The sequence below is a fragment of the Urocampus carinirostris genome, chromosome 3, assembly GCF_059441175.1.
Source record: "Urocampus carinirostris isolate Australia breed hairy pipefish chromosome 3, RoL_Ucar_1.0, whole genome shotgun sequence".
Lineage (NCBI taxonomy): Eukaryota > Metazoa > Chordata > Actinopteri > Syngnathiformes > Syngnathidae > Urocampus > Urocampus carinirostris.
Window position 1 is genome coordinate 12,857,085 of NC_142351.1, and position 23,670 is coordinate 12,880,754.

General features: G+C 38.5%; 1 protein-coding gene across 6 annotated transcripts in view; it reads left to right on the top strand.

The window, feature by feature from the left end:
* anks1aa (ankyrin repeat and sterile alpha motif domain containing 1Aa) overlaps positions 1–23,670 on the top strand; it is an 88,270-nt gene that overhangs the window by 18,505 nt on the left and 46,095 nt on the right. For 5 of the 6 annotated variants that reach the window (XM_088330749.1, XM_088330750.1, XM_088330744.1 and 2 more), the window contains exons 2-4: positions 8,667–8,747; positions 8,885–9,041; positions 10,384–10,446. In XM_088330749.1, the coding sequence (XP_088186875.1) occupies positions 8,997–9,041; positions 10,384–10,446 (108 nt within the window). In that variant the 5' untranslated portion in view covers positions 8,667–8,747; positions 8,885–8,996. The remainder of the gene's footprint in view (positions 1–8,666; positions 8,748–8,884; positions 9,042–10,383; positions 10,447–23,670) is intronic. The other variant, XM_088330748.1, reaches the window with a different exon arrangement.

A 23,670-nucleotide genomic window follows, 5' to 3' on the forward strand; every position in this document is an offset into this window, starting at 1 on the left:
CCCCAGGTAAATTTGCAAACGTGCTCCTTTATTTTGGAGGACGCATCACACCCATTCATGTCTTTAACTGTTGTGTACGTGTACCGTGAGTGTATTTTTAACTTATGGACCTCAGTTCTTCATTAAATATATAGAGCTGTCCTGAATTTGTCTATTCAACTTCTTGATTTCCTATGCATCCATCCATTATCCGCCCCACTTATCCTCAGTAAAGGTGCGGCAGTGCTGGCGCCCATCCCAGCTATCTTTGGGCAGTGGGCAGGGGACACCCTGAACCGGTTGCCAGCCAGTCGCAGGGCACACAGAGACCGACAACTCACTCCCTCAGTCACACCTAGGGACAATGTGGACTAGCCAATTAACCTGACATGCATGTTTTGGGGAATGTGGGAGGGAACCGGAGTTACTGGAAGAAACCCCTGCAGGCACGGGGAGAACATGCAAACTCCACACAGGGATGCTGCGGGAGCTGAACCCTGAACCTCTTTATGTAAACACCCTGTGTGAATTTACCTACGGGGATGAATAAAGTATCTATCTATGTACCGTGGTGTTGCGCAATAACTACCCAGCCGCCCTGCCGCCTTGATTTCCTATTCAATATCAATTTTGCAGTCTGGATTGTTGACTGATACAGATTTTATCCGATCCTATACCAGCAGAAATTATGTATGCAATTGTTTTCAATTTTTTTTTCTCAAGGTTTCTTCATTTTCCTCATGTTGAGGTTTTGACTATTTCCTTGCCCTCATGTAGGTTTTAGACCAGGGCATGGTGTAGTAATAGTCTGTAATAATAGTATGTGGTCTGCAATAACCTGTGCAGCCCTTTGAGACTCTTTGTGATTAAGGGCTATACAAATAAAAATGACTTGACTTGTTTTTTTTTTTGTAATTCCAAATGTTGCTTGGTTAAAAACTGTATTGGAAACTGGAATGGACTGCTCATATATGAGCACTACTATCAGAGATTCAATCTAATAGCCTTCAACATCGTTTTTTGTTTGTTGTTTTTTCCACCTTGGTATAAGTATCAGATACAAACAACCTTATTATAAACCCTTTAACCAAATAATGATAAACCATGCTCTAATTTCCTTTTTTTCCTTTTCTCTCTTTTCTCGTTCTCTCTTCATACCCTTCATACCTTTCGTGCTCTTTTCTCTTTTCTATCCTTCTGTCTTTCTATCTCTCTTTGGATTTCTTTCTTCCTTTCCTTTTCTTTCCCCCTCTCTCATGACTTCTCTTTTTATCTCTTTTGTTTCTCACGGTCTCTCCCTCTCTCTTTGCCTCCCTCTTTCTCTTATTTCTTTATCTCTCTTTTTCTCTCTCTTTAATTTACTAGTCCGGCCCCCGACAGAATGTTTGTTCTATCGTGTGGCCCCCGAGTTAAAATGAGTTTGACACCCTGGTATAGACAGTGTGCTTTTCTTTTATAGTGTCATATTAATTTTGGTTCAACGTGATGGGAAAATGATCAGAAAGTATGAAATTATTAACCTAATTGTCGTTGAGGAAAGAATTATGATTAATATCAAGACTTTGGTTCCATCCATCCTTCCATACATTATCTGCACCGTTTATCCACACCAGGGTCGTAGGGGCGCTGGAGCCCATCCCTGCTGTCTGCAGCCAGTGTGCGGGTGACACCAAGAACAGGTTGCCAGCCAGTTGTAGGGCACACAAAGACAGACAATTCACTCTCCCGTTCACAAATAGAGACAATTTTCTATGTTCCATGTTTTTGGAATGTGAGAGAAAACCCGGGGTGCCTTAAGGAAACCCACGCAGGCACTGGTAGAACATGCAAACTCTGCACGGGGAAGCCAATCGGTGGAATTGAACGCTGGAACCTCTGCACCGTGGGGCGGCTGTGCCACCCAGTCATACTTGTAATATTTAATTCATATTTTGACTTATTGCCCTCCCTTACGGTATATGCAACATACCAGTATCTAAATATCCTCAACAGGCTGAAGGCTTTAGGAAGCACAGGAGAGAATTTATCATCAGTTGTCTCCTTAAAACCAAGCTTTTAACAGTAACGAATTACAGTCCCTCAGAATCTCTTTCGGAAACTCGTTTCATTCCCTTGATATTCCCTCAGGGAAATTAAGGATTAGTGTGGCTCTTTCAAAGTGGAATTCCTCAGTTGCTCCCCGTGCTTCCCATCCCCCCTCCTGGTCTGCTCTCCGATCCAAATTGTGTGATGTATTTTGCTCACCACCCAGCTACAGGCTTTAAGTCTCGTCTCTCTGATCGTTTGGTTGTGAGCTGTAGCAAGCGGATGCTAGTGGATTGTGTGGTACCTCGTTGAATCCTGGTTTAGAGTGCCAACTATCCAACCAGGTTAGAAGTTGGGGTTTTGTTAGCTTTACTACTGGCTGTTCTAAAAGTCAATTCTGCAGCATATAACAGGTTGGATGGATCTACAAATTGATCAGTGAAAAATCCCTTTTCCCAGAGTCTCTCTGCTAATGCACTCTTTTCAGGTCAGCAAATAAATGATAGTGGAATTTTACACAACCCCACAAAACCCTCAGGTTGAACAATGTGTACACTCACACTGCTTGCAACCATAACCAACCGCCCAATCTAATAATTTTCCTTGATAACATTCTGATAAACTAGGATATAAATCATTCTGCAGTTTTCCTTTCCTTTTTTAAAGGCTAATGTCTTAAAGTCCACACGGTTGATGTAACGATGATTAGTGGTATTGCAAGGTTAAAATGGCAATAAGCTGTCATGATTACCGATGTGAATCACCTGTGCCCACTCATTTGGCGCCAACCGCTGCGGGTTCTGATTGGCTCCCTGTCCTTATTTAAACCCTGTCCTGTTACTCCTATGTTGTCAGTCCGCCTGCGAACCACTGTTGTTACAAGTCAAGCCTGTTTGACCCTGTCTCCCGCCTGTCCCGTTTTTGAACCCGATTTTCCACCTGTCCGTCCCCGATCTCCCCGTTTGTCCCTGGCTACGACCTGTTTTTATGCCGACCACGTTTGGTATCCCGTCCCGGTTTACGACCCATTTCTGACCCCGACCACGTTTTTGCTCTCCTGTCCCGGCTATTGACCTGTTTTTCTGTCCCTGACACCGACATCACCCGCTACGGAAGATCCATTTCCGTATTCGGATCACAATCCGGTTGCGAGAACAACTTGCTTCCCGCATTCAGCGAGCATCGAATCGCGGGCGCTGCCCTTCCTCTTCCTATATCTCAATAGAATTGTGAGAAAACGTTACGCGATTGGGTCTACCCTGTGTTCTTGTCGTGACGTAAGCATAAAAAGTCTAGATTGTTTTCATTAGCACCCTCCTGTGTGTCTAGTTTAGTGGTATGGCAAACCAATCCCAATTTTCCAACCAATTTCCGATCACGAATATTTCGAAAAGTTAGACATCCTAACCATTATTTTGGCCGGTTCAATGTTCACACATTTTTAAAGGGATAGTGTGTATTATTTAGTGCCTCCTTCTCGTAAAAAACGTAATTCATGAATAAAAATATTGATTTAAATAATGAGAAAAAAATACAAACTATCCTGAAAGCGTGCATTTTTTTTAGTACTCATAGTGAAAGAAATCTTATAATTGATCAGACATTTATGAACCTCACTTGAAGGGGGCTGACAGAATTGTCAACCAACTTGCTGCTTTGGGTGCCCAAAATTCGCACCAAAAAATAATAGAAAAATTATGTGGTCTGATCACTTTTTGTCTCCGTAGTTTGTATTTTTCCTTGGGCTTTTTAGCACACGTTTTCACACTATTCGATACACCAACATCGAATGATAAACGCTGTGGCTTTTATGCATGCACCAAAATTGGTTTTGTGTAAAATATTTAACAACATCTAGAAGGCAATCAAATTATTGATTTATCCACACATAAAGTATTTGTCTAAGATGTAAATTAAAAACCGAAAAATAATCTTAGAAAGAGACCGTATTTTTCAGACAAATCTTCACTACTCCAAAATTAAAAAAATTGTGGCAGATATAACAGCCAACCAATTGAGTGGTCTGCCCCTATTTATCGGTGCGGTTGATATGTATTAAGTAACCATCCATCCATTATCTGAACCGCTTATCCTCAGTAGGGTCACGGGGGTGCTGGAGCCCATCCATTATCTGAACTGGTTGCCAGCCAGTCGTTGGGCACACAGGGACAGACAATTCGCTCGCTCATTCACACCTAGGGCCAAATTTTGACCGGCCAATTAACCTGACATGCATGTTTTTGGAATGTGGGAGGAAACCGGAGTGCCCGGAGGAAACCCACGCAAGCACGGGGAGAACATGCAAACTCCACACAGGAGGTTCGATCTCATGACCTCAGAAGTGTGCCGCACACGTGCTAACCACTGCGCTGCCGTGTTGCCCTTAAGTAACCATATCATATCAAATATTTTACATATTTTTCTCCGTAATACATTGCTTTTTATCAGCTGAAATTTGATACAATAATTTATTTTAAATATTTCTAATACTTGTTTTTTCATAAGGTTCATGCATATTTATCACATTGTGATGTTTTGGTATGCTGAAAATGTGCAGAATCTGAAAATAAACTCCCTTTTCACAGGATTAGTGTGACCATCCATAGTACTGATTTCAATGCCCAGTAAGGATTTCTTTAAGTCTGGGAAGGCTTTCTGCACAATGACTGATTTCATTAACTTCTGTCATCCCAGTTGATGCTCTGTTCATGTTTATGGTAATTTGTTTGCTGGCTTTTTTCTGCTGTAAGCCGTTACATAATTCCTTTATCTGGGACAGAAAGCAAAAGTCGGTTTCTGTATACACTTGCGCTTGTGATGTGTTCAGTGGCCACGCAAACTTGGCTTTGGTGTGTAAGAGGACTGCGAATGCTTTTTAGAAGGCCAGGCCTGTGAGGGCACTCGGAGAAACCTCCCAGTTGCCTTGTTGAATTGATAGTAGCCCCACATTTAATGATTCGCATCCGGCTGAGACAGCAGAGGGCGAATTTTAGCAATATTGCGAAGATGGAAAAAGTGTTCTAGTAATATTCTTAACGTGTGATTGAAAGGACAGATCGGGGTCAAATATGACACCTACATTTTTGACTAAGTCACTCTGGGTAATATTACATTTGTCAATGTTCAGAGCATTTTTTGAGAACAAGTCACTGCATACCAGCTCAGTAGCCTAGATGGTAAGGCGCCCGCTTTGAGACTGGGAGGTCGGTGGTTCGCGCCCCGGCTGAGTCATTCCTAAGACTTTAAAAGTGGTCGGCGGCGCCCTCTGTTGGCTGCGGCTGCATCGGCTCGCTACAACGGGTCAGGTGCAATCGACATTTCGTTCTGTGTACATTGTTACACAGAATGACAACACAAGGAAATTATTATTATTATTATTATTATTATTTAGATGGACCAATAACTAACATTTCGGTCTTTTCAGAGTTAAGGCGCAAGAAGTTGAGTGACATCCATTCGTTTATCTCAGTGAAGCAGGCCTCCAAATTTCCACAGTTTAGTGTGGCAGATAGTTGAGTGCCATCTGCGTAGCAATGAAAACTGATATTATACTTGTGAATAACATCACCTAATGGAAGCATGTAAACGCTGAAAGTACTGAACCCTGCGGCACACCACAGGTAACACCATATTCAACACAGTGCGTCCTATCTGTGAGGTAGGATCTGAACCATAAGAGGACAGTTCCTGAGAGACCAATCCATTTTTCCAACCGTTCTAGTAAGATATTATGGTCCACACTTTTAAAAACAGCACTAAGGTCCAACAGCAGCAAGAGTGATGAAGCGCCGGAGTCCATTGCCAGTAGAAGATCAATTAAACAATTCCTTCCCTTGCACATTTTTTCTTTTTTAATCCATGCTCATCGCAGCCTCATGTGAGAAATGAAACTTAAATTGCATGCCACTGGGAATGAACTGTATGACTTGTGAATCTGCAGTGTCAGGCTAATGTGCTCGGTGGGCCACTGATTCACAGCTTTGACTGGATAATTACACAATTCTAAGCATTATTCCAAAACAGGATGTACTAAAGACGACTATGATGTAGGACAAAGAAATATGCTGAGTTTTGTTCATGCGCACTGAATCATTGATGGCTAGTTTCAAATGTGTTGAAGTCGAGTTCTGCAGTTAAAATCCGGCATGTGATAAGGTCGTCAATGGTCTCCTAGATGATCTTGATTAACTATTGTATTATACACAAAGAGTGGTGGTTTGTTTTTTACTGCATTACCTCCCCTTGAGGGTGTTTGTGTTCAATAGATTTTGGCACTTTATTGTATTTAATGTAATTATATATAATAGATAGAAATAGATTTTTTTTTCCTTGAAGCAGATTTAGCTCACTTTTACCAAAATAGAAACGAAGGGCTGCTAATGTTGTCTATCGTATTCCAGCTTCTTTGGTTTAATTATTATGTTATTTGGATTGTCATACAAAATAAACGTATCTTCTTGGGCCGTTGAAAATTTAGGAGAATATTTGACTGAGCCATTAGAAAACATTACTTTCTGATCCTATAGGAATATATTTGTTAGCTTTTCAGTAAGTTCAATTAGGTCCATTTTTAAAATGTTCCGCATTCGATCAGTCTGGTCCTCGTCTGGTAGACATTTTTTTATTTGGTCCTCTGTCTGTTTGACTTGACACCACTTGTTTATTCATTTGACCGGACTTGGGTGCAGGAAGCGTATGTGGCTCCCATTCTCACTTACTGACGGTGTGAAATTTTAATATGGGTTTGACTGATTTACTCAAATGTATGTGCTCTGCTACGGAATGTGTGTCAGTTGTGCTGCAATAAATTGCAGTTTACACTGTACGTACGTAAAATAGCTTGTGTAGTATTTTGATGAAATACATACATATTATACATGTTTAGGGAATGCAGAACAAAATGCACTATCCAAATCAGTGTTTCTGGCACCATTAGTCAAAATCGTGTGACAATGACATGAGGTTTACCGCTTTTCATGTTATCTGTACCACTGATGGTCTATTGGTAAAGTGTCATTGCTCCCTTCAAGTTTTTCTCTGCCTGTGATTTTGTCTCCCCCCTCTTACTTGTTCATTTGTCATGGTAACCTTGTTATCCCGCCACAATTATTTCTTTTATTGAAACATTAGTAATGCTGTTTGAAAAAGCAATGTTTGTAATCTCTAAATTGGGCCGCGTTGTTGGAGTGTGATGTAGTGTGTTTGTGTCAATAAAGTTTGTTAAAACCCCACTGCCACTACCTTGGTTCAAATCGCTCTCATACAATGTTTTGCAGTTTAGATCAGCGATGATTACCGATTAACCAAACATTGCACAATAGTATACAAACGTACTTACAAACTCTGGCCTACTCACGAACGAGGTTCCGGACGATCGTTCATAAGTTGAATTTGTTTGTAAGTTGCTTCAGTGTTATATTTTGTATGGTTAAGGTTTATACAAGTATGTTTAAGGCTTGTATATGTAACCTGTATTGTTTTGTTCTAAAAAAATAAACATTTCATAAATTAATATGCTCTATAAAGGTAAATGAAGTTGAATTTCACTTACTTTTGGAAGCTGAGCTTCAAGAGTTAGGCAACTTCCTCCTCCGTTGTTAAAAGTGGCAGAATAAAAGCGATCCAACCATTTTCTCAACCGCACCAAGCTTTTCTTATTCCACAAATAAACGGCTCGCCTCTCTTTACGCAATAAAAGTGTCAAAGTTCTTAGCCCGCCGGAGATAGTATAGACATAGACAGTATAGAATGTTTACACAAGAACTAGGAAGAGGAAGCGGATTTCTTCTTCGGGGTGGATGCTGGGTAACCTCTCACAGCGCCACACCCCGGTAGTGGCGGAAAGAAGCACTACACTAATGTCTTGTGCTCGAAAAAAGGTGCACACAATACAAGATCTAACTTACAGCAATATTCCGATATTTTTCTACATCGTATCTACCATTTTTTGTAAGCCGAATGGTCGTAAGTAGGGGAGCGTCTGTACTGTAAAACCTCATGTAGTAACGAACACCTATAGGTACTGTATGCATTTCCGACATTATCCACCATGTTTTGCGGTATACAAGATGCATTGGTTTGTAAGGCGCAATTTCTGGAAAATACATTGGTATCTATCAAGTTTCAAGTACAATTTGACAATATGTAAATATGTGCACAAAGAAAACACGTATCATGCTTGTATTAGGGAAGTTTTATCCTTGGCTACATTAGTGTCCTGAATGCAATAGCCCCAATACAGCTCAAGTCATTTTTTTGTCTAGATATTATTTTAACATCAATTTAATAATCAATGTAAGAAACCCTGACTTTACAGTTTTCATTCAAATCACCATAATAACATTAAACTCCACACAGCAATAATAGATTGGTAAATACATAAAATGTGTTCTCCCAGATGATAGTTTGACTCCTTTTAGATTTTGTTTACATTATATTTTGATGTTAGATTTGATCATGTTGCTATTTTATTTCTTATTATTGTTATAAGTCTTTAATTCATAATAAAAAAATGACATGAAAAATACATCTTTAAAAAGTTCAACATTTTGTGAAAGGAAAACAAAGCCATTTTCTTGTTTCATACTGTTCTTACAGACGATCTACATATTCATTGTTTAACATTTTTATCTATAAATGTTGATATTCTGTCTTTTGACCAGCATCTGGAGAGGTCCCAATGTGAATTGTGTGGACAGCACCGGATACAGCCCGCTCCATCACGCCGCTTTAAATGGACACAGGTAGTCTTCTTATAATTACATGAAGTCTCCCCTTACCGCAAACCAGTCCCGATGGAACTATAAATCTATTGATTTTTTTCTTGCAAAGACTTTGTGCATGTAATATTGCTATCTGAACCCTTGCTTTTTCTTGTCAGTGAAGTGGTGGAATTGCTCCTTCGAAACGAGGCCTTGACCAACATAGCCGACAACAAGGGCTGCTACCCTCTGCACCTTGCAGCATGGAAAGGAGACGAGCACATTGTCAGGATGCTCATCCACCAAGGACCCTCCCACCCCAAACTCAACGAACAGGTTTGGCCGTTCTTTGTACTTGTCTGGGTTTTGGTTTTTATTGAATAGGTCAACCAACATCAGGCTCATTGTAGTTCAGAGGCCACATACTGCCTCATTTGAAGTCAATTTTGCACGGCCTGGATAGTAACTTGACGAATAGTTATTTAATTTACCTCCAGCATCCTATTTCTCTTTAAAAAGTAATGAAGTTTGGAAGACTTAACAATTGTACTCATTCATTCATTTCCCAACTACTTTGGGCATGGGAATTTAATGAATTCGATTCTACATGGTTGGTTGGCTCCCTTAACCACATGGGTCATAGGCGCACCATTTCCTCTGGTGTGCTTCGGGCAAGTACAGCCTGCTGTCACCCATTCTACATATATGTTATTAAACCGGTATTGACTTCTCACTGATACTTCATTTTTTTAGAATGGAACAACTTAATTTTATACATTATGAAAAACACGTGAAAAACAGAAAGCTAATCATATTTGCTGAGAATCCATATTTTGGATTCCAATTTCCAAACCAACCCACCTTGTTTAAACAAAGACTGAATATTACCACAGGGAATTCCCTTTCAAATTACTTTAAGCAGAATTTCTGTTGCAATATAAATTGAACGGTTTAGAGTCACAAATCGGTACTGAAACCAGTCATTGTTTATGTCTTGTGGCAGCGGACCACAAATAAGGATGACAAGGAAGAGGTCAATCATTGAAAAACTGCTCGGATCCATACACTGCTCTGGCACATTTTTTCACCTATCAGAAAACAACCTAACTGCAAGCTTTTCTTCCATAAAATTCACCCTTCTAGTCATTTGTAACCATTTTGTGGCCAGACTTTGCCCCAAAAGCCAGTTGGATGACAACTTGAAGCCACTTCGTTTCCGTGTTGTTTATCAAGTTAATTTTTACCTCAGCATTCTATGTGTGACATGCTATACGCTGTTCGGATATTGCTAAGAATGTAACTTTTGTCTTTCAGCAACGCATCATGACTCACACTTTGACAATGTTACTGATACTGTGCTACTCTGAAGCGCCTTGACGCCCTGTCTGTATGAGAATTGCTTGTTTGCGCATTGCTAATAGTGTCTTAAGTAAGTCACTGTAGGCCGACTTGTTTGGTTAATGCAGAATGACCCTCTGTGAGCAATATACTGCCAAATTTTCCTTACAAAATTACATAATTCTCATTATGGGCCATTCTTTCTAAACTAATCATGACACCTGAATGTTTATTAACACATCCCTGCTATGTACTCATAATGTTTTATTGTGATAATCATGTCATGTATTCATTTCTAGTCAGAAAAACTGGCAGTTTATCTTTTCTTCCCTCCTTCCAGAGCTCTGTAGACCATAAAGAGTTCAAACGCTGTGGGCCCTTTGACCCTTATATTAATGCCAAGGTGTGTACACCGCACAGCTATTTCCTTTCAGTGCTTCTTTGCTTTGCTGCTGCTGGCTTGCTGTGGGTTTGTGCTAGAGCTTGCAGAACTTCAGGGGTATTTTAATACACTGTAGCTCTCAGTGGATCACTTGGCGTTTGCTCATCCGTGCTTGGAACCCCAAATTTTGTTAAGCTGCTTGTGCATTATGACAACATCCTTGAATGTCAAAATCTGTCAAATTTTGCGTTGAATCTTTGAGTGTTTTGAATATGAGCAGGTGAAATGGACAGAGTAAATTAAATACGGTGTTGTTAAAATGGAGGTCAAGGCAAATGATTATCTCGTGTCTAAACACCGTGTTTTTGGTAAAATTGTTTTTGTAGCATGCGAGTTAAGAAACATATCCACCTCGTGATTTAAAAATTGCCTAAGCTAAACTCAAAACAATAAAATTTCACCTGATTTCAGAGGGAGAGTCATAATTGGGCATTAGCAAAAGCCTCAGAAATGTTGATGTAATTATCTCTTCACACCAACTTTCAAAATGGCGGCCGCTAGAGAAGGATAAAAACCTGTGGACATTACTTTGAAACTAGTATTTTTCAAACAATAAATGTCACTTTTTTTAAGTTAAAAAAAGGTGACTTATGTAAATTGCGTAGATCTATGGAGAAAATAATTTTGGGAGGAGAGAGGGTTATCGTGAGATCTTGCAGTATCAGGCGTTTGAGGTGGTATGTTTGAATTAAAATTAGTGTTGTTCGTGCAGGCGGGAGTACCATATGTATTCGCGTATAACAGTTTCATTTGTTTTTGTTTGTTTATACGTAAAAAAAGAACAAAACGTTTGGGTTGGTTATTTTATACACAAGGTTTATATGCCGTATTTGTGCAATTGACGTATCTGATGATGGTTCGACTTTGAAGGACATTAAAATAATACATAACAAATTTTATGTTGGTATTGTGTTCACAGTTTAAATTGTAAATGTAAATGTTCTGCATTTATATAGTTTTTTAAGTCATCGAAGACTTCCCAAAGCACTTTACAATGTGCTTCACACTTACCCATTCACACACACTCACATACCGATAGCAGCGTCAGCCATGCAAGGCAACTACCTGCTTATCGGGGGCATTAGGGATTCAGTGTCTTGCCCAAGGACACCTCGAAGGAGACTGGAACCGAACCTGATCCCAAGACGAGCGCTTTACCTCCTGAGCTACTGCCACCGATAAATTATAAATCATACATTAAACCAATTTTCTACAAAATTAATAAGTGAGAGCGTTTAACGTTAGCATTATTCACCATAAAATACAGTATTTCCTCCACACCCTTCTCACCTTTTTTAACCCTTGACCCATTTGCATGTATAATTTTTTTACGATGTATAATATATTTTAAGAATAGTGAATATCACTGCTGGGCACCCAATGGGTATACATTATTCCTAAATGTATCAATGAATGGGTGGAGTGGTCAAGAATGAGTTGCATGGTTTCAAGATTGAAATACTTTGCAAACTTGTATTTTATGACGATAAGATTACAAACAGACTTAAACCAAAGTGAAAATAAATAATAAATGCAGAGCCAAGTTGCTCCTCAAAGCTCTAGTTTGAAATATTTGACCACTAGATTGCACTTTATTGTCTCATGCAGTGATTTTCAACCACTCTGCCGCGACACACTCGTGTGCCGTGAGAGATAGTCAGGTGTGCCGTGAGAAATTATCCAATGTCACTTTTTAAAATTTACAATTTTAAAAAACATTTATGAATATTTTCAGCAAATATTATGTCATTGTCAAGTGTCTGTGCTGTGAAAACTGGGGGTATTATAAATTATATTGTAATTAAACATACTGTTCAGTGTCATTTTCTAACATTTTTTGTTTGTGGTGTGCCGCAAAATTTTTCCAATGTAAAAAAAACATGCCCTGGCTCAAAAAAGTTTGACAAACACTGGTATAATGCAAGCTAAAATTAGTGCCACAAAGAGAAGCGTAGCAACAAGGTGCCAGGGAAAAACAGGGCGGCGACCTTAAATACTATGTGAAAGAAATAGAAATTTCTCAACCTATGATTTATTTTCTAAAAATTAACAATGGTAGTTCAGGTTCTTTTGCTCAATATTCGAATGAATGTTTTTTTATTGAATAAATTAGTGCCAAATATTTTGGCACTAAATATTGAACACGGTCCCTTTAAATGTGTTTAATAAATCTATGTAAAATGTCAGCTGTTGACCCCGCCAGTGCTCACTCTTCCTTTAAAACAGTGATAACATGTCATTCCTTTCGTAATTGTTTTTGGAGCAGGCATAGCAAGGCCTGTACATAAAGCCGCATCCTATTTTTGAACATGGTCGACTAATCCTCTTAGTGTGTGGATGTGGAAGGGTAGCTTTCCGCTTTATCACCATTCAATTTACCTTCTCCTTTCTCAATGTTATGTGTTTGCCTTGTGGCGATTACTCAGATGTCATTCATAAGAATGACATTTAAGTAAGCACATTTGATAAGGGAAGCAGTGCCACCTACTTTTGTGGCTGAATAATTGATTCACTCTTATGAATAAATAAATGAAAAACCGAGGTGGCGTGATGGCGTCATGTGACCCAGTGGAGGGGGAATCCTGCTTCCACAGAGCTTTTTTTTCCAAGAGGAGTAGGAGGATGGGTAACATTCAGTTTCGCCATCTCTTTGCATCAACATCACTGGGAGATTTCCATGACACGCTCGTCTGTGCGCAGTGTGGAAATGTGTGGATTTGCCCCACCTCCTGCTTGGTGCTCGGAAGGTTGCTGAGGAGAGGATGAGGCTGCCGGTTGTCATGGTAACATTGTCACCGGCCATACAGTCGAGGCGAGTGGCCTGGTTGAGGGAGCGAGGTCTACGTCTTTTTAATTTTTTGAATTGAAAGTCATTAAAGTAGATGGAAAGTTAAGTTTTTCAAAAACAGAAAAAAAGCCCTGCTGCTAAACATACGGCTTCAAGCCAGAAACAACATTTTGATATGAAGGGATATACTTGGCCATTGATTGTAAGCATATATCCAGTGTCTGAAATAACGTCCGCCCGGACGCCCGGGGCATGCATCATTTAGGTCGTTTTATTCCGATTTTGAATTCTTTTCGGTTTGGAAATTTCAGGATTTCGTTTCGTTTGCAAATTTGCATACTCGGCAGCCAATCAGAAGCCTGCTTCAAATAACTTCCGGACTTTCCCGAGCCTTATAAGGTTGTGCATTTGCATATCATTTTCCAAAGTAAATGCACAGAGAACACAAAAAGATGGATAAGTGGTTAGGAATTGAGCAGAAACCTCAGCCTCAGAAGAAATATTCAAAAGAAGCTAACAAAATTGATGACACAACAAAACGTAAACATACATTAAAAGCATCGTGGAAAGAAGAGTTCACGAGTCTCGTAGCAGGCGACGAGAATCAAACATTGCATGAATGAAGATGAGTAAACACAGGTAACTACTGATGGCAGATGGAAAACATGCAATGAATTTTATAAGTAGATTTATAATAAACCTGATTTAAAGTTTTGTTCTGTTATAAATTCTGATTGTTTCAGACACTGATATATTACAAAAATATTGAGTTGATCAAGCTATTGTGCAAAACCACATTTTTAATTATTTGAACAAGGACAGGCCAAGTGATGATTTCTAAATCCTGGGGTACATCACCAATATTTTGACCATGGAGAACAAAGAGAGGGACTCCTGATATGCCTTTGGCGATATGAAGATGTCTCAGAAGTTGGAAAGATCAGACAGAAAACATCGATCTACAGTATGCTCAATAATTTGAGATACTGCATAACATAAGATAAAACATTATTTCTTGGTTGTGCATTCATGGTAAGAAAAGTAAAATATTTTTGACAATATTATCCCCTTTCACTTTGTGTGATTGATTTAAAAAAACATAATCTGATAACTGGGTCTAGCAGATTTTTTCCTTTTTCAATGATGAAAAAAATAATAATAATTAGACTGTAAGGACCACATTTAATATTATGCTCCCTTTAGTTTAGAGTTTTCCTTTTGACAGCAAAAAAAATAGCTTAAAAAAGTCGCCCATTGCAACAAAAATATCCCTTTTTTATTGATAGTGAATTGTAGTTCTCTTTTCAGGAAAACAGAATGGCCTCTGGTCTGTTTCGACTCATGCAGGCTTCTTATCTTTATATAGGTCACTTGTCTAATTAAATATACTGTATGTTTAGATGACTTCTTCTGACCACGAGTGCGTATCTGAGCACATCAGTTTTTGAGTGTAATGCTCAGCTTTTGCACCAATGCAAAGAAATCATTCCAACAAAATTACCTGTGCTGTGTCATGTTTAAAGATCAGTGTCTGGAGAGGACTAATGCAATGAAGCGGCTTAACTCTGTCAAAAATGATGCAGTGCATGAGAACGGAGACAAAGCTAGACAAGGTGACAAACTCTCTCACACTTGCAACCCTTGGACTCATGTTGTACGTGTCCCACCAAAGATCCACATTCACGCTGGACTGGATGATGAGGTTTTTATTATTACAGTTTCTGCAAATGGATGAGTCACAACATTAGCTTTTTCTGCTGGGTTTGATCTCTTTGATCTCTTTGTAGTACTCTGGTTAAACTGACAACAAAGCATATCAAAGAGCTGTCTTTTCACTTTACAGAAAATACATTTTAGAATATCACAATACATTTATAAATCTTTGCATTTTAACAAGATACTTTTAACAAGAGATCGTATAGTGGATTTTTAACGTTTACAATGAATTCAACATGTTTTTCTTTACTCTGAATTTTAACCAACATCATCCTTTTTTTAATGTATATGAAAAAAATAGGAATAAAAACAATAATGAGTATAAAAATGGGTACAATTTACCTGCAAATGGATGAGTCACAACATTAGCTTTTTCTGCTGGGTTTGATCTCTTTGATCTCTACAAGGGGAATTAATATTTAGTAAAACAGAAACAAAACGAAAATAAATCAAAACAGCTTGACAATATCAATCACATTACTATGCATGGTGAGAGATTTGTCAGCTGGGGTTATAATGTTTAAAATTAACTTATTTTGTGGAGCACCAAAAGATATGTCTTACCTTTGTAGTACTCTGGTTAAACTGACAAAACCCCGCCTCCTGGTCACATGTTAGAAGCCAAAACCAAACCCCACCCCATACCAGCAGATGGCACTGTTGGACTCAGCATTGCAGGACATTTACCAAAAACTATACACATATTTTAGCAGGAATTTCAATAAAATAAAAGTTATTATTACACCCGTTACATACACCCCCCTGAAATTCTGCTAAATATGGGAGTGCTACACTAAACAGAAAAAAAAATCACATGCCAAAAAGGCAAATACTGATGAAAAAGAGGACACGAAAACTGGTAAAAGTAACCCTACCCAACGCTGTTTATATACCGTATTTTCTACCACTATAAGGCACTAAATATTGAACACAGTCCCTTTAAAGGGCGGCAGTGGCTTAGGAGGTAGAGAGCTCGTCTTGGGATCAAGAGATCGCATGTCGAAGTGTCCTTGAATAAGACACTGAACCCTTAATACCCCCAATAAGCAGGTTAGCGCCTTACATGATAATTTCATTTCATTTTCTGGACTGTAAGGTGCACCCAAAAACCCCAAATTGTCCCCAAAATTTGAAGGTGCGCCTTATAATCTGGTGGGTCATATGTATGGCAAAAAAAAGTAGAAATGCATGTCGATGTATTATCATATTTCTTCAATTATTGATCAGTCAATATTTATTGCTAACTACAATGGTATAAGAAAGGTGGCAACGGGGATCAAGCCTGGATGGCAACAGCAAGAGGGCAGAATCTTATCCAACAGGCATCTAAGAATATATATGACCAAAGGAAAGGCAACAGGTCTTATCTCATTATCACACAATTGTGAGGGAGGGGATCACTATTGCACATTCCACAGTAGACAGGTCCTGCTGCATTTGGGCGATGTGAATTGCTCTAAATTCTTCTCTGAGTTCCAAATTCTCCATTTGGGTCAAGGTGCTGTGGAATGCTCTGCCCTCTGAGATTTGATCTGCAACCTCAGTGGAACTGTTTGAATCTAGTTTTAACATGCATCTTCTATAGCTTATGAACGACCTATATTTCCTGTTGATAATATCTGTGTATTAATTGTTATTGCAACATCCATTGCAGCCTGGTCATCCTGGAAGGGGGAGTACGTCATGTGCAGTCACTTCTCAAGGTTTCTTTATTTCCTTTATGTTGAGGTCCTTGTCCTCATGTAGGTTTAAGATCAGCAGATGGTGTAATAATAGTCTGTAGTCTATACAGCCATTAGAGACTTCTTGTGATTAAGGGCAAAACAAATAAACATGATTTAATTTGACTCTGCACTTAACCTGTACAGACTATAAATGTGTTTGACTTTGAAATTAACAATTGTATATAATTTGAAGGAAAATATTCAGGGAAAGACCACATGTTTGCCTGACTCAGCGCTTTTCTTTTTCAAAATGCTGAATTGATGAGGATGGAGTCAGGTATAGCACTTTTACACCTTCAATTCACCTCTGTGGATCTCCTGACTACTTGAGTCAGCAAGGAGTAGAAAATTCACAGGAATAGCCAAATATTATGAAGAGTTATACTGAAGACCACATATACACACACACACAAACACAATAACATGAACCAAAATAACAGAAATGATGCTATGATAAATGGTCTCAGATCAGATACAGTGAACTAAAAAAAACAAAATGGAAAAAAATTCAATTTAAATGTATTAAAGTTATCTTTGACCGAGAAGTCGTATATCAATTTCAACAACAAACACATTAGAATTACGCATTGCAAAAACTGTTTGATTTGCGGTAATTGTGGCAAATAAGTCATGCTATGTTACGATGAGTCCTGCTTTATTCCAAGTTGGTAAATGCTACAATGCCTCCGTAATTCAGACTACACCCTACAATATATCAGTGTGCCTAAAAGACTTTACATTAGATAAAACACACACAATGAGGTAACGCCAATGCTAGCTAACATGATTAGACATTTTACAGAAAAAGTATGGGCATAACTAAAAATTGGGTTCCTTTTTATAGATTGATTTATGACTGCCACAATGCCATTAAAGCAATGTTTGCCTCAAATTAAACACCCTTGGTAAAATGCTATCAAACTTTCAGACTTTCGAAGTCCAAACTATGTTTTTTTTTCTCTGACAGGTATGCTTATACGCCATGCCTTTATTTAGTACATAATTTAAAATGGTGTACAGGTATATGTAATGTATACAGTATAAAAGGTAGTTCGCTAAAATGAAAAAAAAAACATGGACAATATTTAGCTTAGCATTCAACAAAGTCTCATGAAACCAACTGCTTAAAGACAATCATCCGTGTTGCCCTTACTATATTTAAAGGGTCATGTTTCAAACATGTAACAAATCAATGAGTCTCCATTTGAGTTTGTGCCGGAATATAGCATTCCGTTTCCTTGCTGTAGCTTTTATATGGCAGTTTTACAATACAAATTGCAGACAGAACTCTATAAATCTGTTTGGCGTAGCCTGCCTGAGATGTGAGAAAGCTTACCACGTGTTGTGAGTCATAATTTTATTCATATTTAGTTTATTTTGTCTTCTATTAGCATATTTGGTATTGGAGTAATCCAAAAGTAGTTGAAAGTAATCAAGTTGAAGTAACCCTACCCAACCCTGTATATAAATAATGACAAACATGCACAGGACCTGTGTTGGATTATCCTCCCTTTGTGGACTGAGCCTGATTTGATTGTGACCATGTGCAGATAAGACGTTGGTGCACGCAGCCTCTCACAAGCAGCAACAGCTGCTCAAGCCTTCGCCTCCTCTGCTGCCGCCAAGGGCCGCGCTGACGTAACCGTGTTGCGCCCCCAGCCAGCTAGTCACGTGACAGAGGTCGCTCGTCAGACCGCGTTATCGTCTCTGGGGCCGCAGGTTGTAGGAAGCGTACACCATCCTTGCTTCTCTCCGTCACGAGAATTCGCCAGCTCATAGAATACGGGAAGCAGTAGCTGAGTAGCCGCAATGTGTCAAAGCTGATCGATAACCAACACAAATCTAGAGCTGACATGTAGTGATGGCTCAAATAAGAATGAGTTCTTCTGCAGTGCAGTGCCGTGACAAAAAGGTTTGCATATTAATGTGGCCTGTCCATGAAGGCTGCTTGTCCCTCTTGAATTTATAACTCTCAGTGAGTCTGCGGGGCATTGATGCCATTTGCGCATGAAGATCAGCCTTCTGCTGGTGTTCTCTTATTGTGTTGGTCACATGGGGGTGATGATGTGTCAATAGTTGTTTGCATCAAATGGCATTGTGGTTGTTTTGACGGCAGCCTCCTTTGCAAAAAATTGTGTTAAATGAAAAATGAAATGATCTGCATTTATATAGCGCTTTTCAAGTCAATGATTTCCCAAAGCGCTTTACAATGTGCTCCACATTTCCCAATAGCGGCCTTGCAGCCATGTAAGGCGCAACCTGCTTATTGGGGGTATTAGGGGTTCAGTGTCTTACCCAAGGACACTTCGACATGTAACACGGAAGAGCCGGGATTCGAACTGGGATCCCTTGATCCCAAGACGAGCGCTCTACCTCCTGAGCTACTGCCGGTGTTGAATATTTTACAGACTGACTACATACTTGTGTCAGGGGGGAGTTGGGTAGAGGTGTGACAACAAATCAATTCATATTTACAAGTGTAAAAAAGCATATTTTATGTAGTGATAAACACACTGAAGATTTTAGGTAAAAGAGTGTCACGCTCGCAATATCATTTCACAACTACTGTGTTAGCATAGCTGGCTTTTAGAGTGTATGTGGCAGGAGCAGCCAGAGTGCTGTTTTCTGTTAATATTTAAATGTTTGGCAAGTCAAAATAGCAGTGTTTAAACCTTTAACTCGGTCTAAATATTGGCAAAAAGATCAACGACAAAAAACAATAGCCTCAGAACATGGACATAAAGTCAGTCTATTATAATTCAAGAATTTCACGACCTTAATTTGTTTCTGGCTCAGATTCCTACTATTCTCTAAACTTAATGTATTAAGTTTAATACTTTAACTGTATTTAATCAAGCTGTTGATATCACCTTTAAGCATTCGGCCGAGTTAAATTTTACATTCATGTCACAAATTTCAGTGTTTACTATTTTGGAGGGTTTCCACATTAAGGTACTTTTGTTAAATTAAATACATTGTATACTCTTAGATATTTTGAAATGTACAACCCAAAAAAAAAACTATTACTGCTGGATCTACATTTGTATGGAGGACCGATCCTGTCATATGTAGAGATAAATGTACAATTACTTAATTACCTACAAATTTATGTCTCATCAATACCTAAATATATGACGTAAACGCAATTTATTCATTTACAGTATGTATATATATATATATATATATATATATATATATAAAATGCATTTTGGCATTCATTTAATCATTTATTTATTTTGGTATTTATCTTTTCATTATTTTGTCATGTAGTTTGTTGTGTATTTTGTCACAATAAAATGTTATCCAAATGAGGGGGTGGGTCACACTGTCAGAGCTTTATTACATAAAGCCGATTCGTTCATTGCTGATCAACCAATAGGTGAAAAGCTCAGGGAACTGGGCAGCCTGCTTATTTGAATAACGTATTGTTGTGACAATTCCTTGGCACAGTACATGACAAAATAAATTACAAAATACACAACAAAATAAATACTGAAATGAACAAAATGAGAAAAATAATGAATTGCATTTGATGGTTTATTTATGTGTTAATTTTTAAATGGCATATATGTGTAGGTTTTTTTCTAAAATCTATTTATACATTTATTGGGGATCGGTTGTCTATACTTTTTGATCCCAACACATTTTTTTAATAATCATTTTCATTTTTAATGCATTTTTGTGAAAGGATAACTGAGATGACAACTGATGAAGCAGAAGAAGTGAATCATACTGACGTAACAACAGCAAATGTGTTTGCATGCCGAAGTCATCTAAATCCTCTGAGTTCATCTCACTAATAAGCAAATGCTTGACGATGCATCACAGATGAGAGTCGGCACGCTCCTCTTTTGCGGGTTCTTGTCTTTTTCTTCTTCTTGCATGTGACACCCTATTGACACATGGAAAGATAAGATAAAGATGGAATCCAGCTATCGTTTATGGTGTTTTTTTCCAAAGCGGTACCCCTACTCCCTGTCCTCTGGTCACCTGCCTTGCTGGTTTGAGTCCTCACCTCAGAGACCTGTTACTACCTTCTGATTTGATTAAATCCCAAGGTTGTGTTTTTGTGTGTGCATATACAGTGGCTTGCGAAACTATTTGGCCCTCTTGAACTTTGTGACCTTTTGCGACTTTTCAGACTTCAAACATAAAGATATAAAACAAATTTCTTGTGAAGCATCAACAATAAGCGTGACACAGGCACGCCCGAGATACTGTTGTGGAGAAGTTTAAACCTGGATTTGGATACAAAAAGATTTCAAGCTTTAAACATCCCAAGGAGCACTGTGCAAGCAATAATATTGAAATGGAAGGCGTATCAGACCCCTGCAAATCTACCAAGATCAAGCCATCCCCCTAAACTTTCAGCTCATACAAGGAGAAAACTGATCAGAGATGCAGCCAAGAGGCCCATGATCACTCTGGATGAACTGCAGAGGTCTACGTGTGAGGCGGGAGAATCTGTCCATAGGACAACAATCAGTCATATACTGCATAAATCTGGCCTTTATGGAAGAGTGGCAAGAAGGAAGCCATTTCTTAAAGATATCCATGAAAAGTTTCGTTAGAAGTTTGCCACAAGCCACCTGGGAATTGATGGGAAGATGGATGGAGCCAAATACAGGACCATTCTGGAAGAAAACCTGATGGAGTCCGCAAAAGACCTGAGACTGGGAGGGAAATTTGTCTTCCAACATAACAGTGATCAAAAACATAAAACAAAAGCTACAATGGAATGGTTCACCAAAAACATATCAAGGTGTTAAAATGGCCAAGTCAAAGTCCAGACCTCAATCCGATTGAGAATCTGTGGAAAGAACTGAAAACTGGTGTACACAAACCCTTTCCATCTAACCTCACAGATTAACCTCACGGTTTTGCAATGAGGAATTGGCAAAAATATCAGTTTCTCGATGTGCAAAACTGATAGAGATATACCCCAAGCGACTTGCAGCTGTAATCACAGCAAAAGGTGGCGCTAAGAAGTATTAACTCATTGGGGCTGAATCATTTTGCACACACTTTTTTGTTTTTTATTTGTTAAAAAGGTTTAAAATATCCCAAAAAGTGTGTTTCACTTCATGATTGTGTCCCACTTATTGTTTATGCTTCACAAGAAATTACAGTTTTATATCTTTAGGTTTGAAGTCTGACATGTGGCAAAACGTCATAAAGTACAAGGGTGCCAAATAGTTTCGCAAGCCACTTTATGAGTAAGATGGATGGTAAACAGTCTCCTGAGGCTCGCAACCTGGCACCATGTGTTGTTGTTTAAGCCGAGGAGAGTGCCTAGACGGTCCTACTTTGGTCTTATCTCACACTTATATAGCTATCATCACCCTGATTGTAAAAGCAAAATTCTTTAGGGATATATTTACTTGTGGACGAAGACCAGTGGTTTTTGTTGACGTTGCTGCGGTGGAGACCTCGTACAATGGCGACTGTGGGTTTTCCCTACTTGACTTTCACAGCACAGAATGTCAATGAACCAAGTGTCAGTTCTGGCTGGCTCGTTTGTCCCTGTTAGTACACCAGTCATTTGTATACTAGTCTTATCTTATTGTACACTGAATGTTTTTATGAAGCACTTTTAGTTGCATTTTAGTGTCTGAAATGTGCTATATGAATAGATAGGGATTCCACTCGGCTCTGCTGGCCATATAACACCAATCAGTGCTGATTAAGTTACTGAGTCATTGCAGAAAGCCGCACCTGCCAAATCTGATGAATGTGAATATGTTGAATGAACGCAGGCCCATGAAGTCATTTATGCACAAGCAGGATTAATTTATGCTCTATATAATATAATGTTTTATTTGATTTTCGAAAATGTCTGCTTGGTGCCTCTCTTTCTGTATACCTTTCCTGTGGAAATCCCTTCAGCCGCACCTCCCTCTTAGTCCATGTTTACATCTAGCATTGATATGAAGGACCAAAACCGCCCATTTAAAAATAATTAGATAAACAACACTTAAAACTGGTTACCAATAAATATCAAAGGTGATTACATCAACAATGTCTAAATATCTAATACGATTAATCAGTAATAGATATAAAAACAGTTTTCACATCTATTAATTTGATACTGCAGAAGTGCGTTCAGCATGTCATGTTATTTGAATAAGGGGGCTGTCACAAGTGATACTCTGCCAGTCATACTTAGTCAATCAATGCACTTAAAAGTCGAGCAACCAATTGTTACAGTTCAACTCACCATTTTTTAATACGTCTTAGTAAAAGTAAGACGTATTAAAAAATGGTAGATATTGGAAGATATCGTTGTACTGTATAGTGACAACAAAAGCCTTTAGATCATTCATTCATTCATTCAAAGACCGCTCCCTCATTTCAATACAGCACGTGTGCAGCATTCAATAAATAAACATGAAAGCAGAGCGTTTTAATTTTCTCCTAAATATTTTATTGCATATATGCATTTTTTTGTTTATCCTTCCACAATTATTTTCATGTTAAATTTTAAATTGAGAATTTTGTATATCTTGTATTTGTTTTAAAATGTATTCATTATTTCATTTGATTGTATGTATATTGTTGTTTTTATTGACAGGTATTTGTTTATATTTTTTTGATCTAGTGCTTCATATCCATTTTCATTTGGTATCTCTATATTAATTTGTATATGTATCATATTAAAGTATAGTGCAAAGTTAGGGTGGAAATTACATGAGAGGTTTTACTGCAGTACACAACCGTATTCGAGCAATGATTGATCGGTCGAAAAATATTGCTCACCACATTTGTACAATATTTGATGCAACTGGATTAGAACTCGGATCATGGCAGTGAGTGCGCAGATTCTTAACCACTTGATCAGTTATAGATGATTCAGGAAAAGGCATAGGATTTTATCTCATCGTCAAACAATTGGCCATGATTAAAATCAATTATTGACACTTCATCGGACTTTGAGACACATTAAATTAATACATTGTG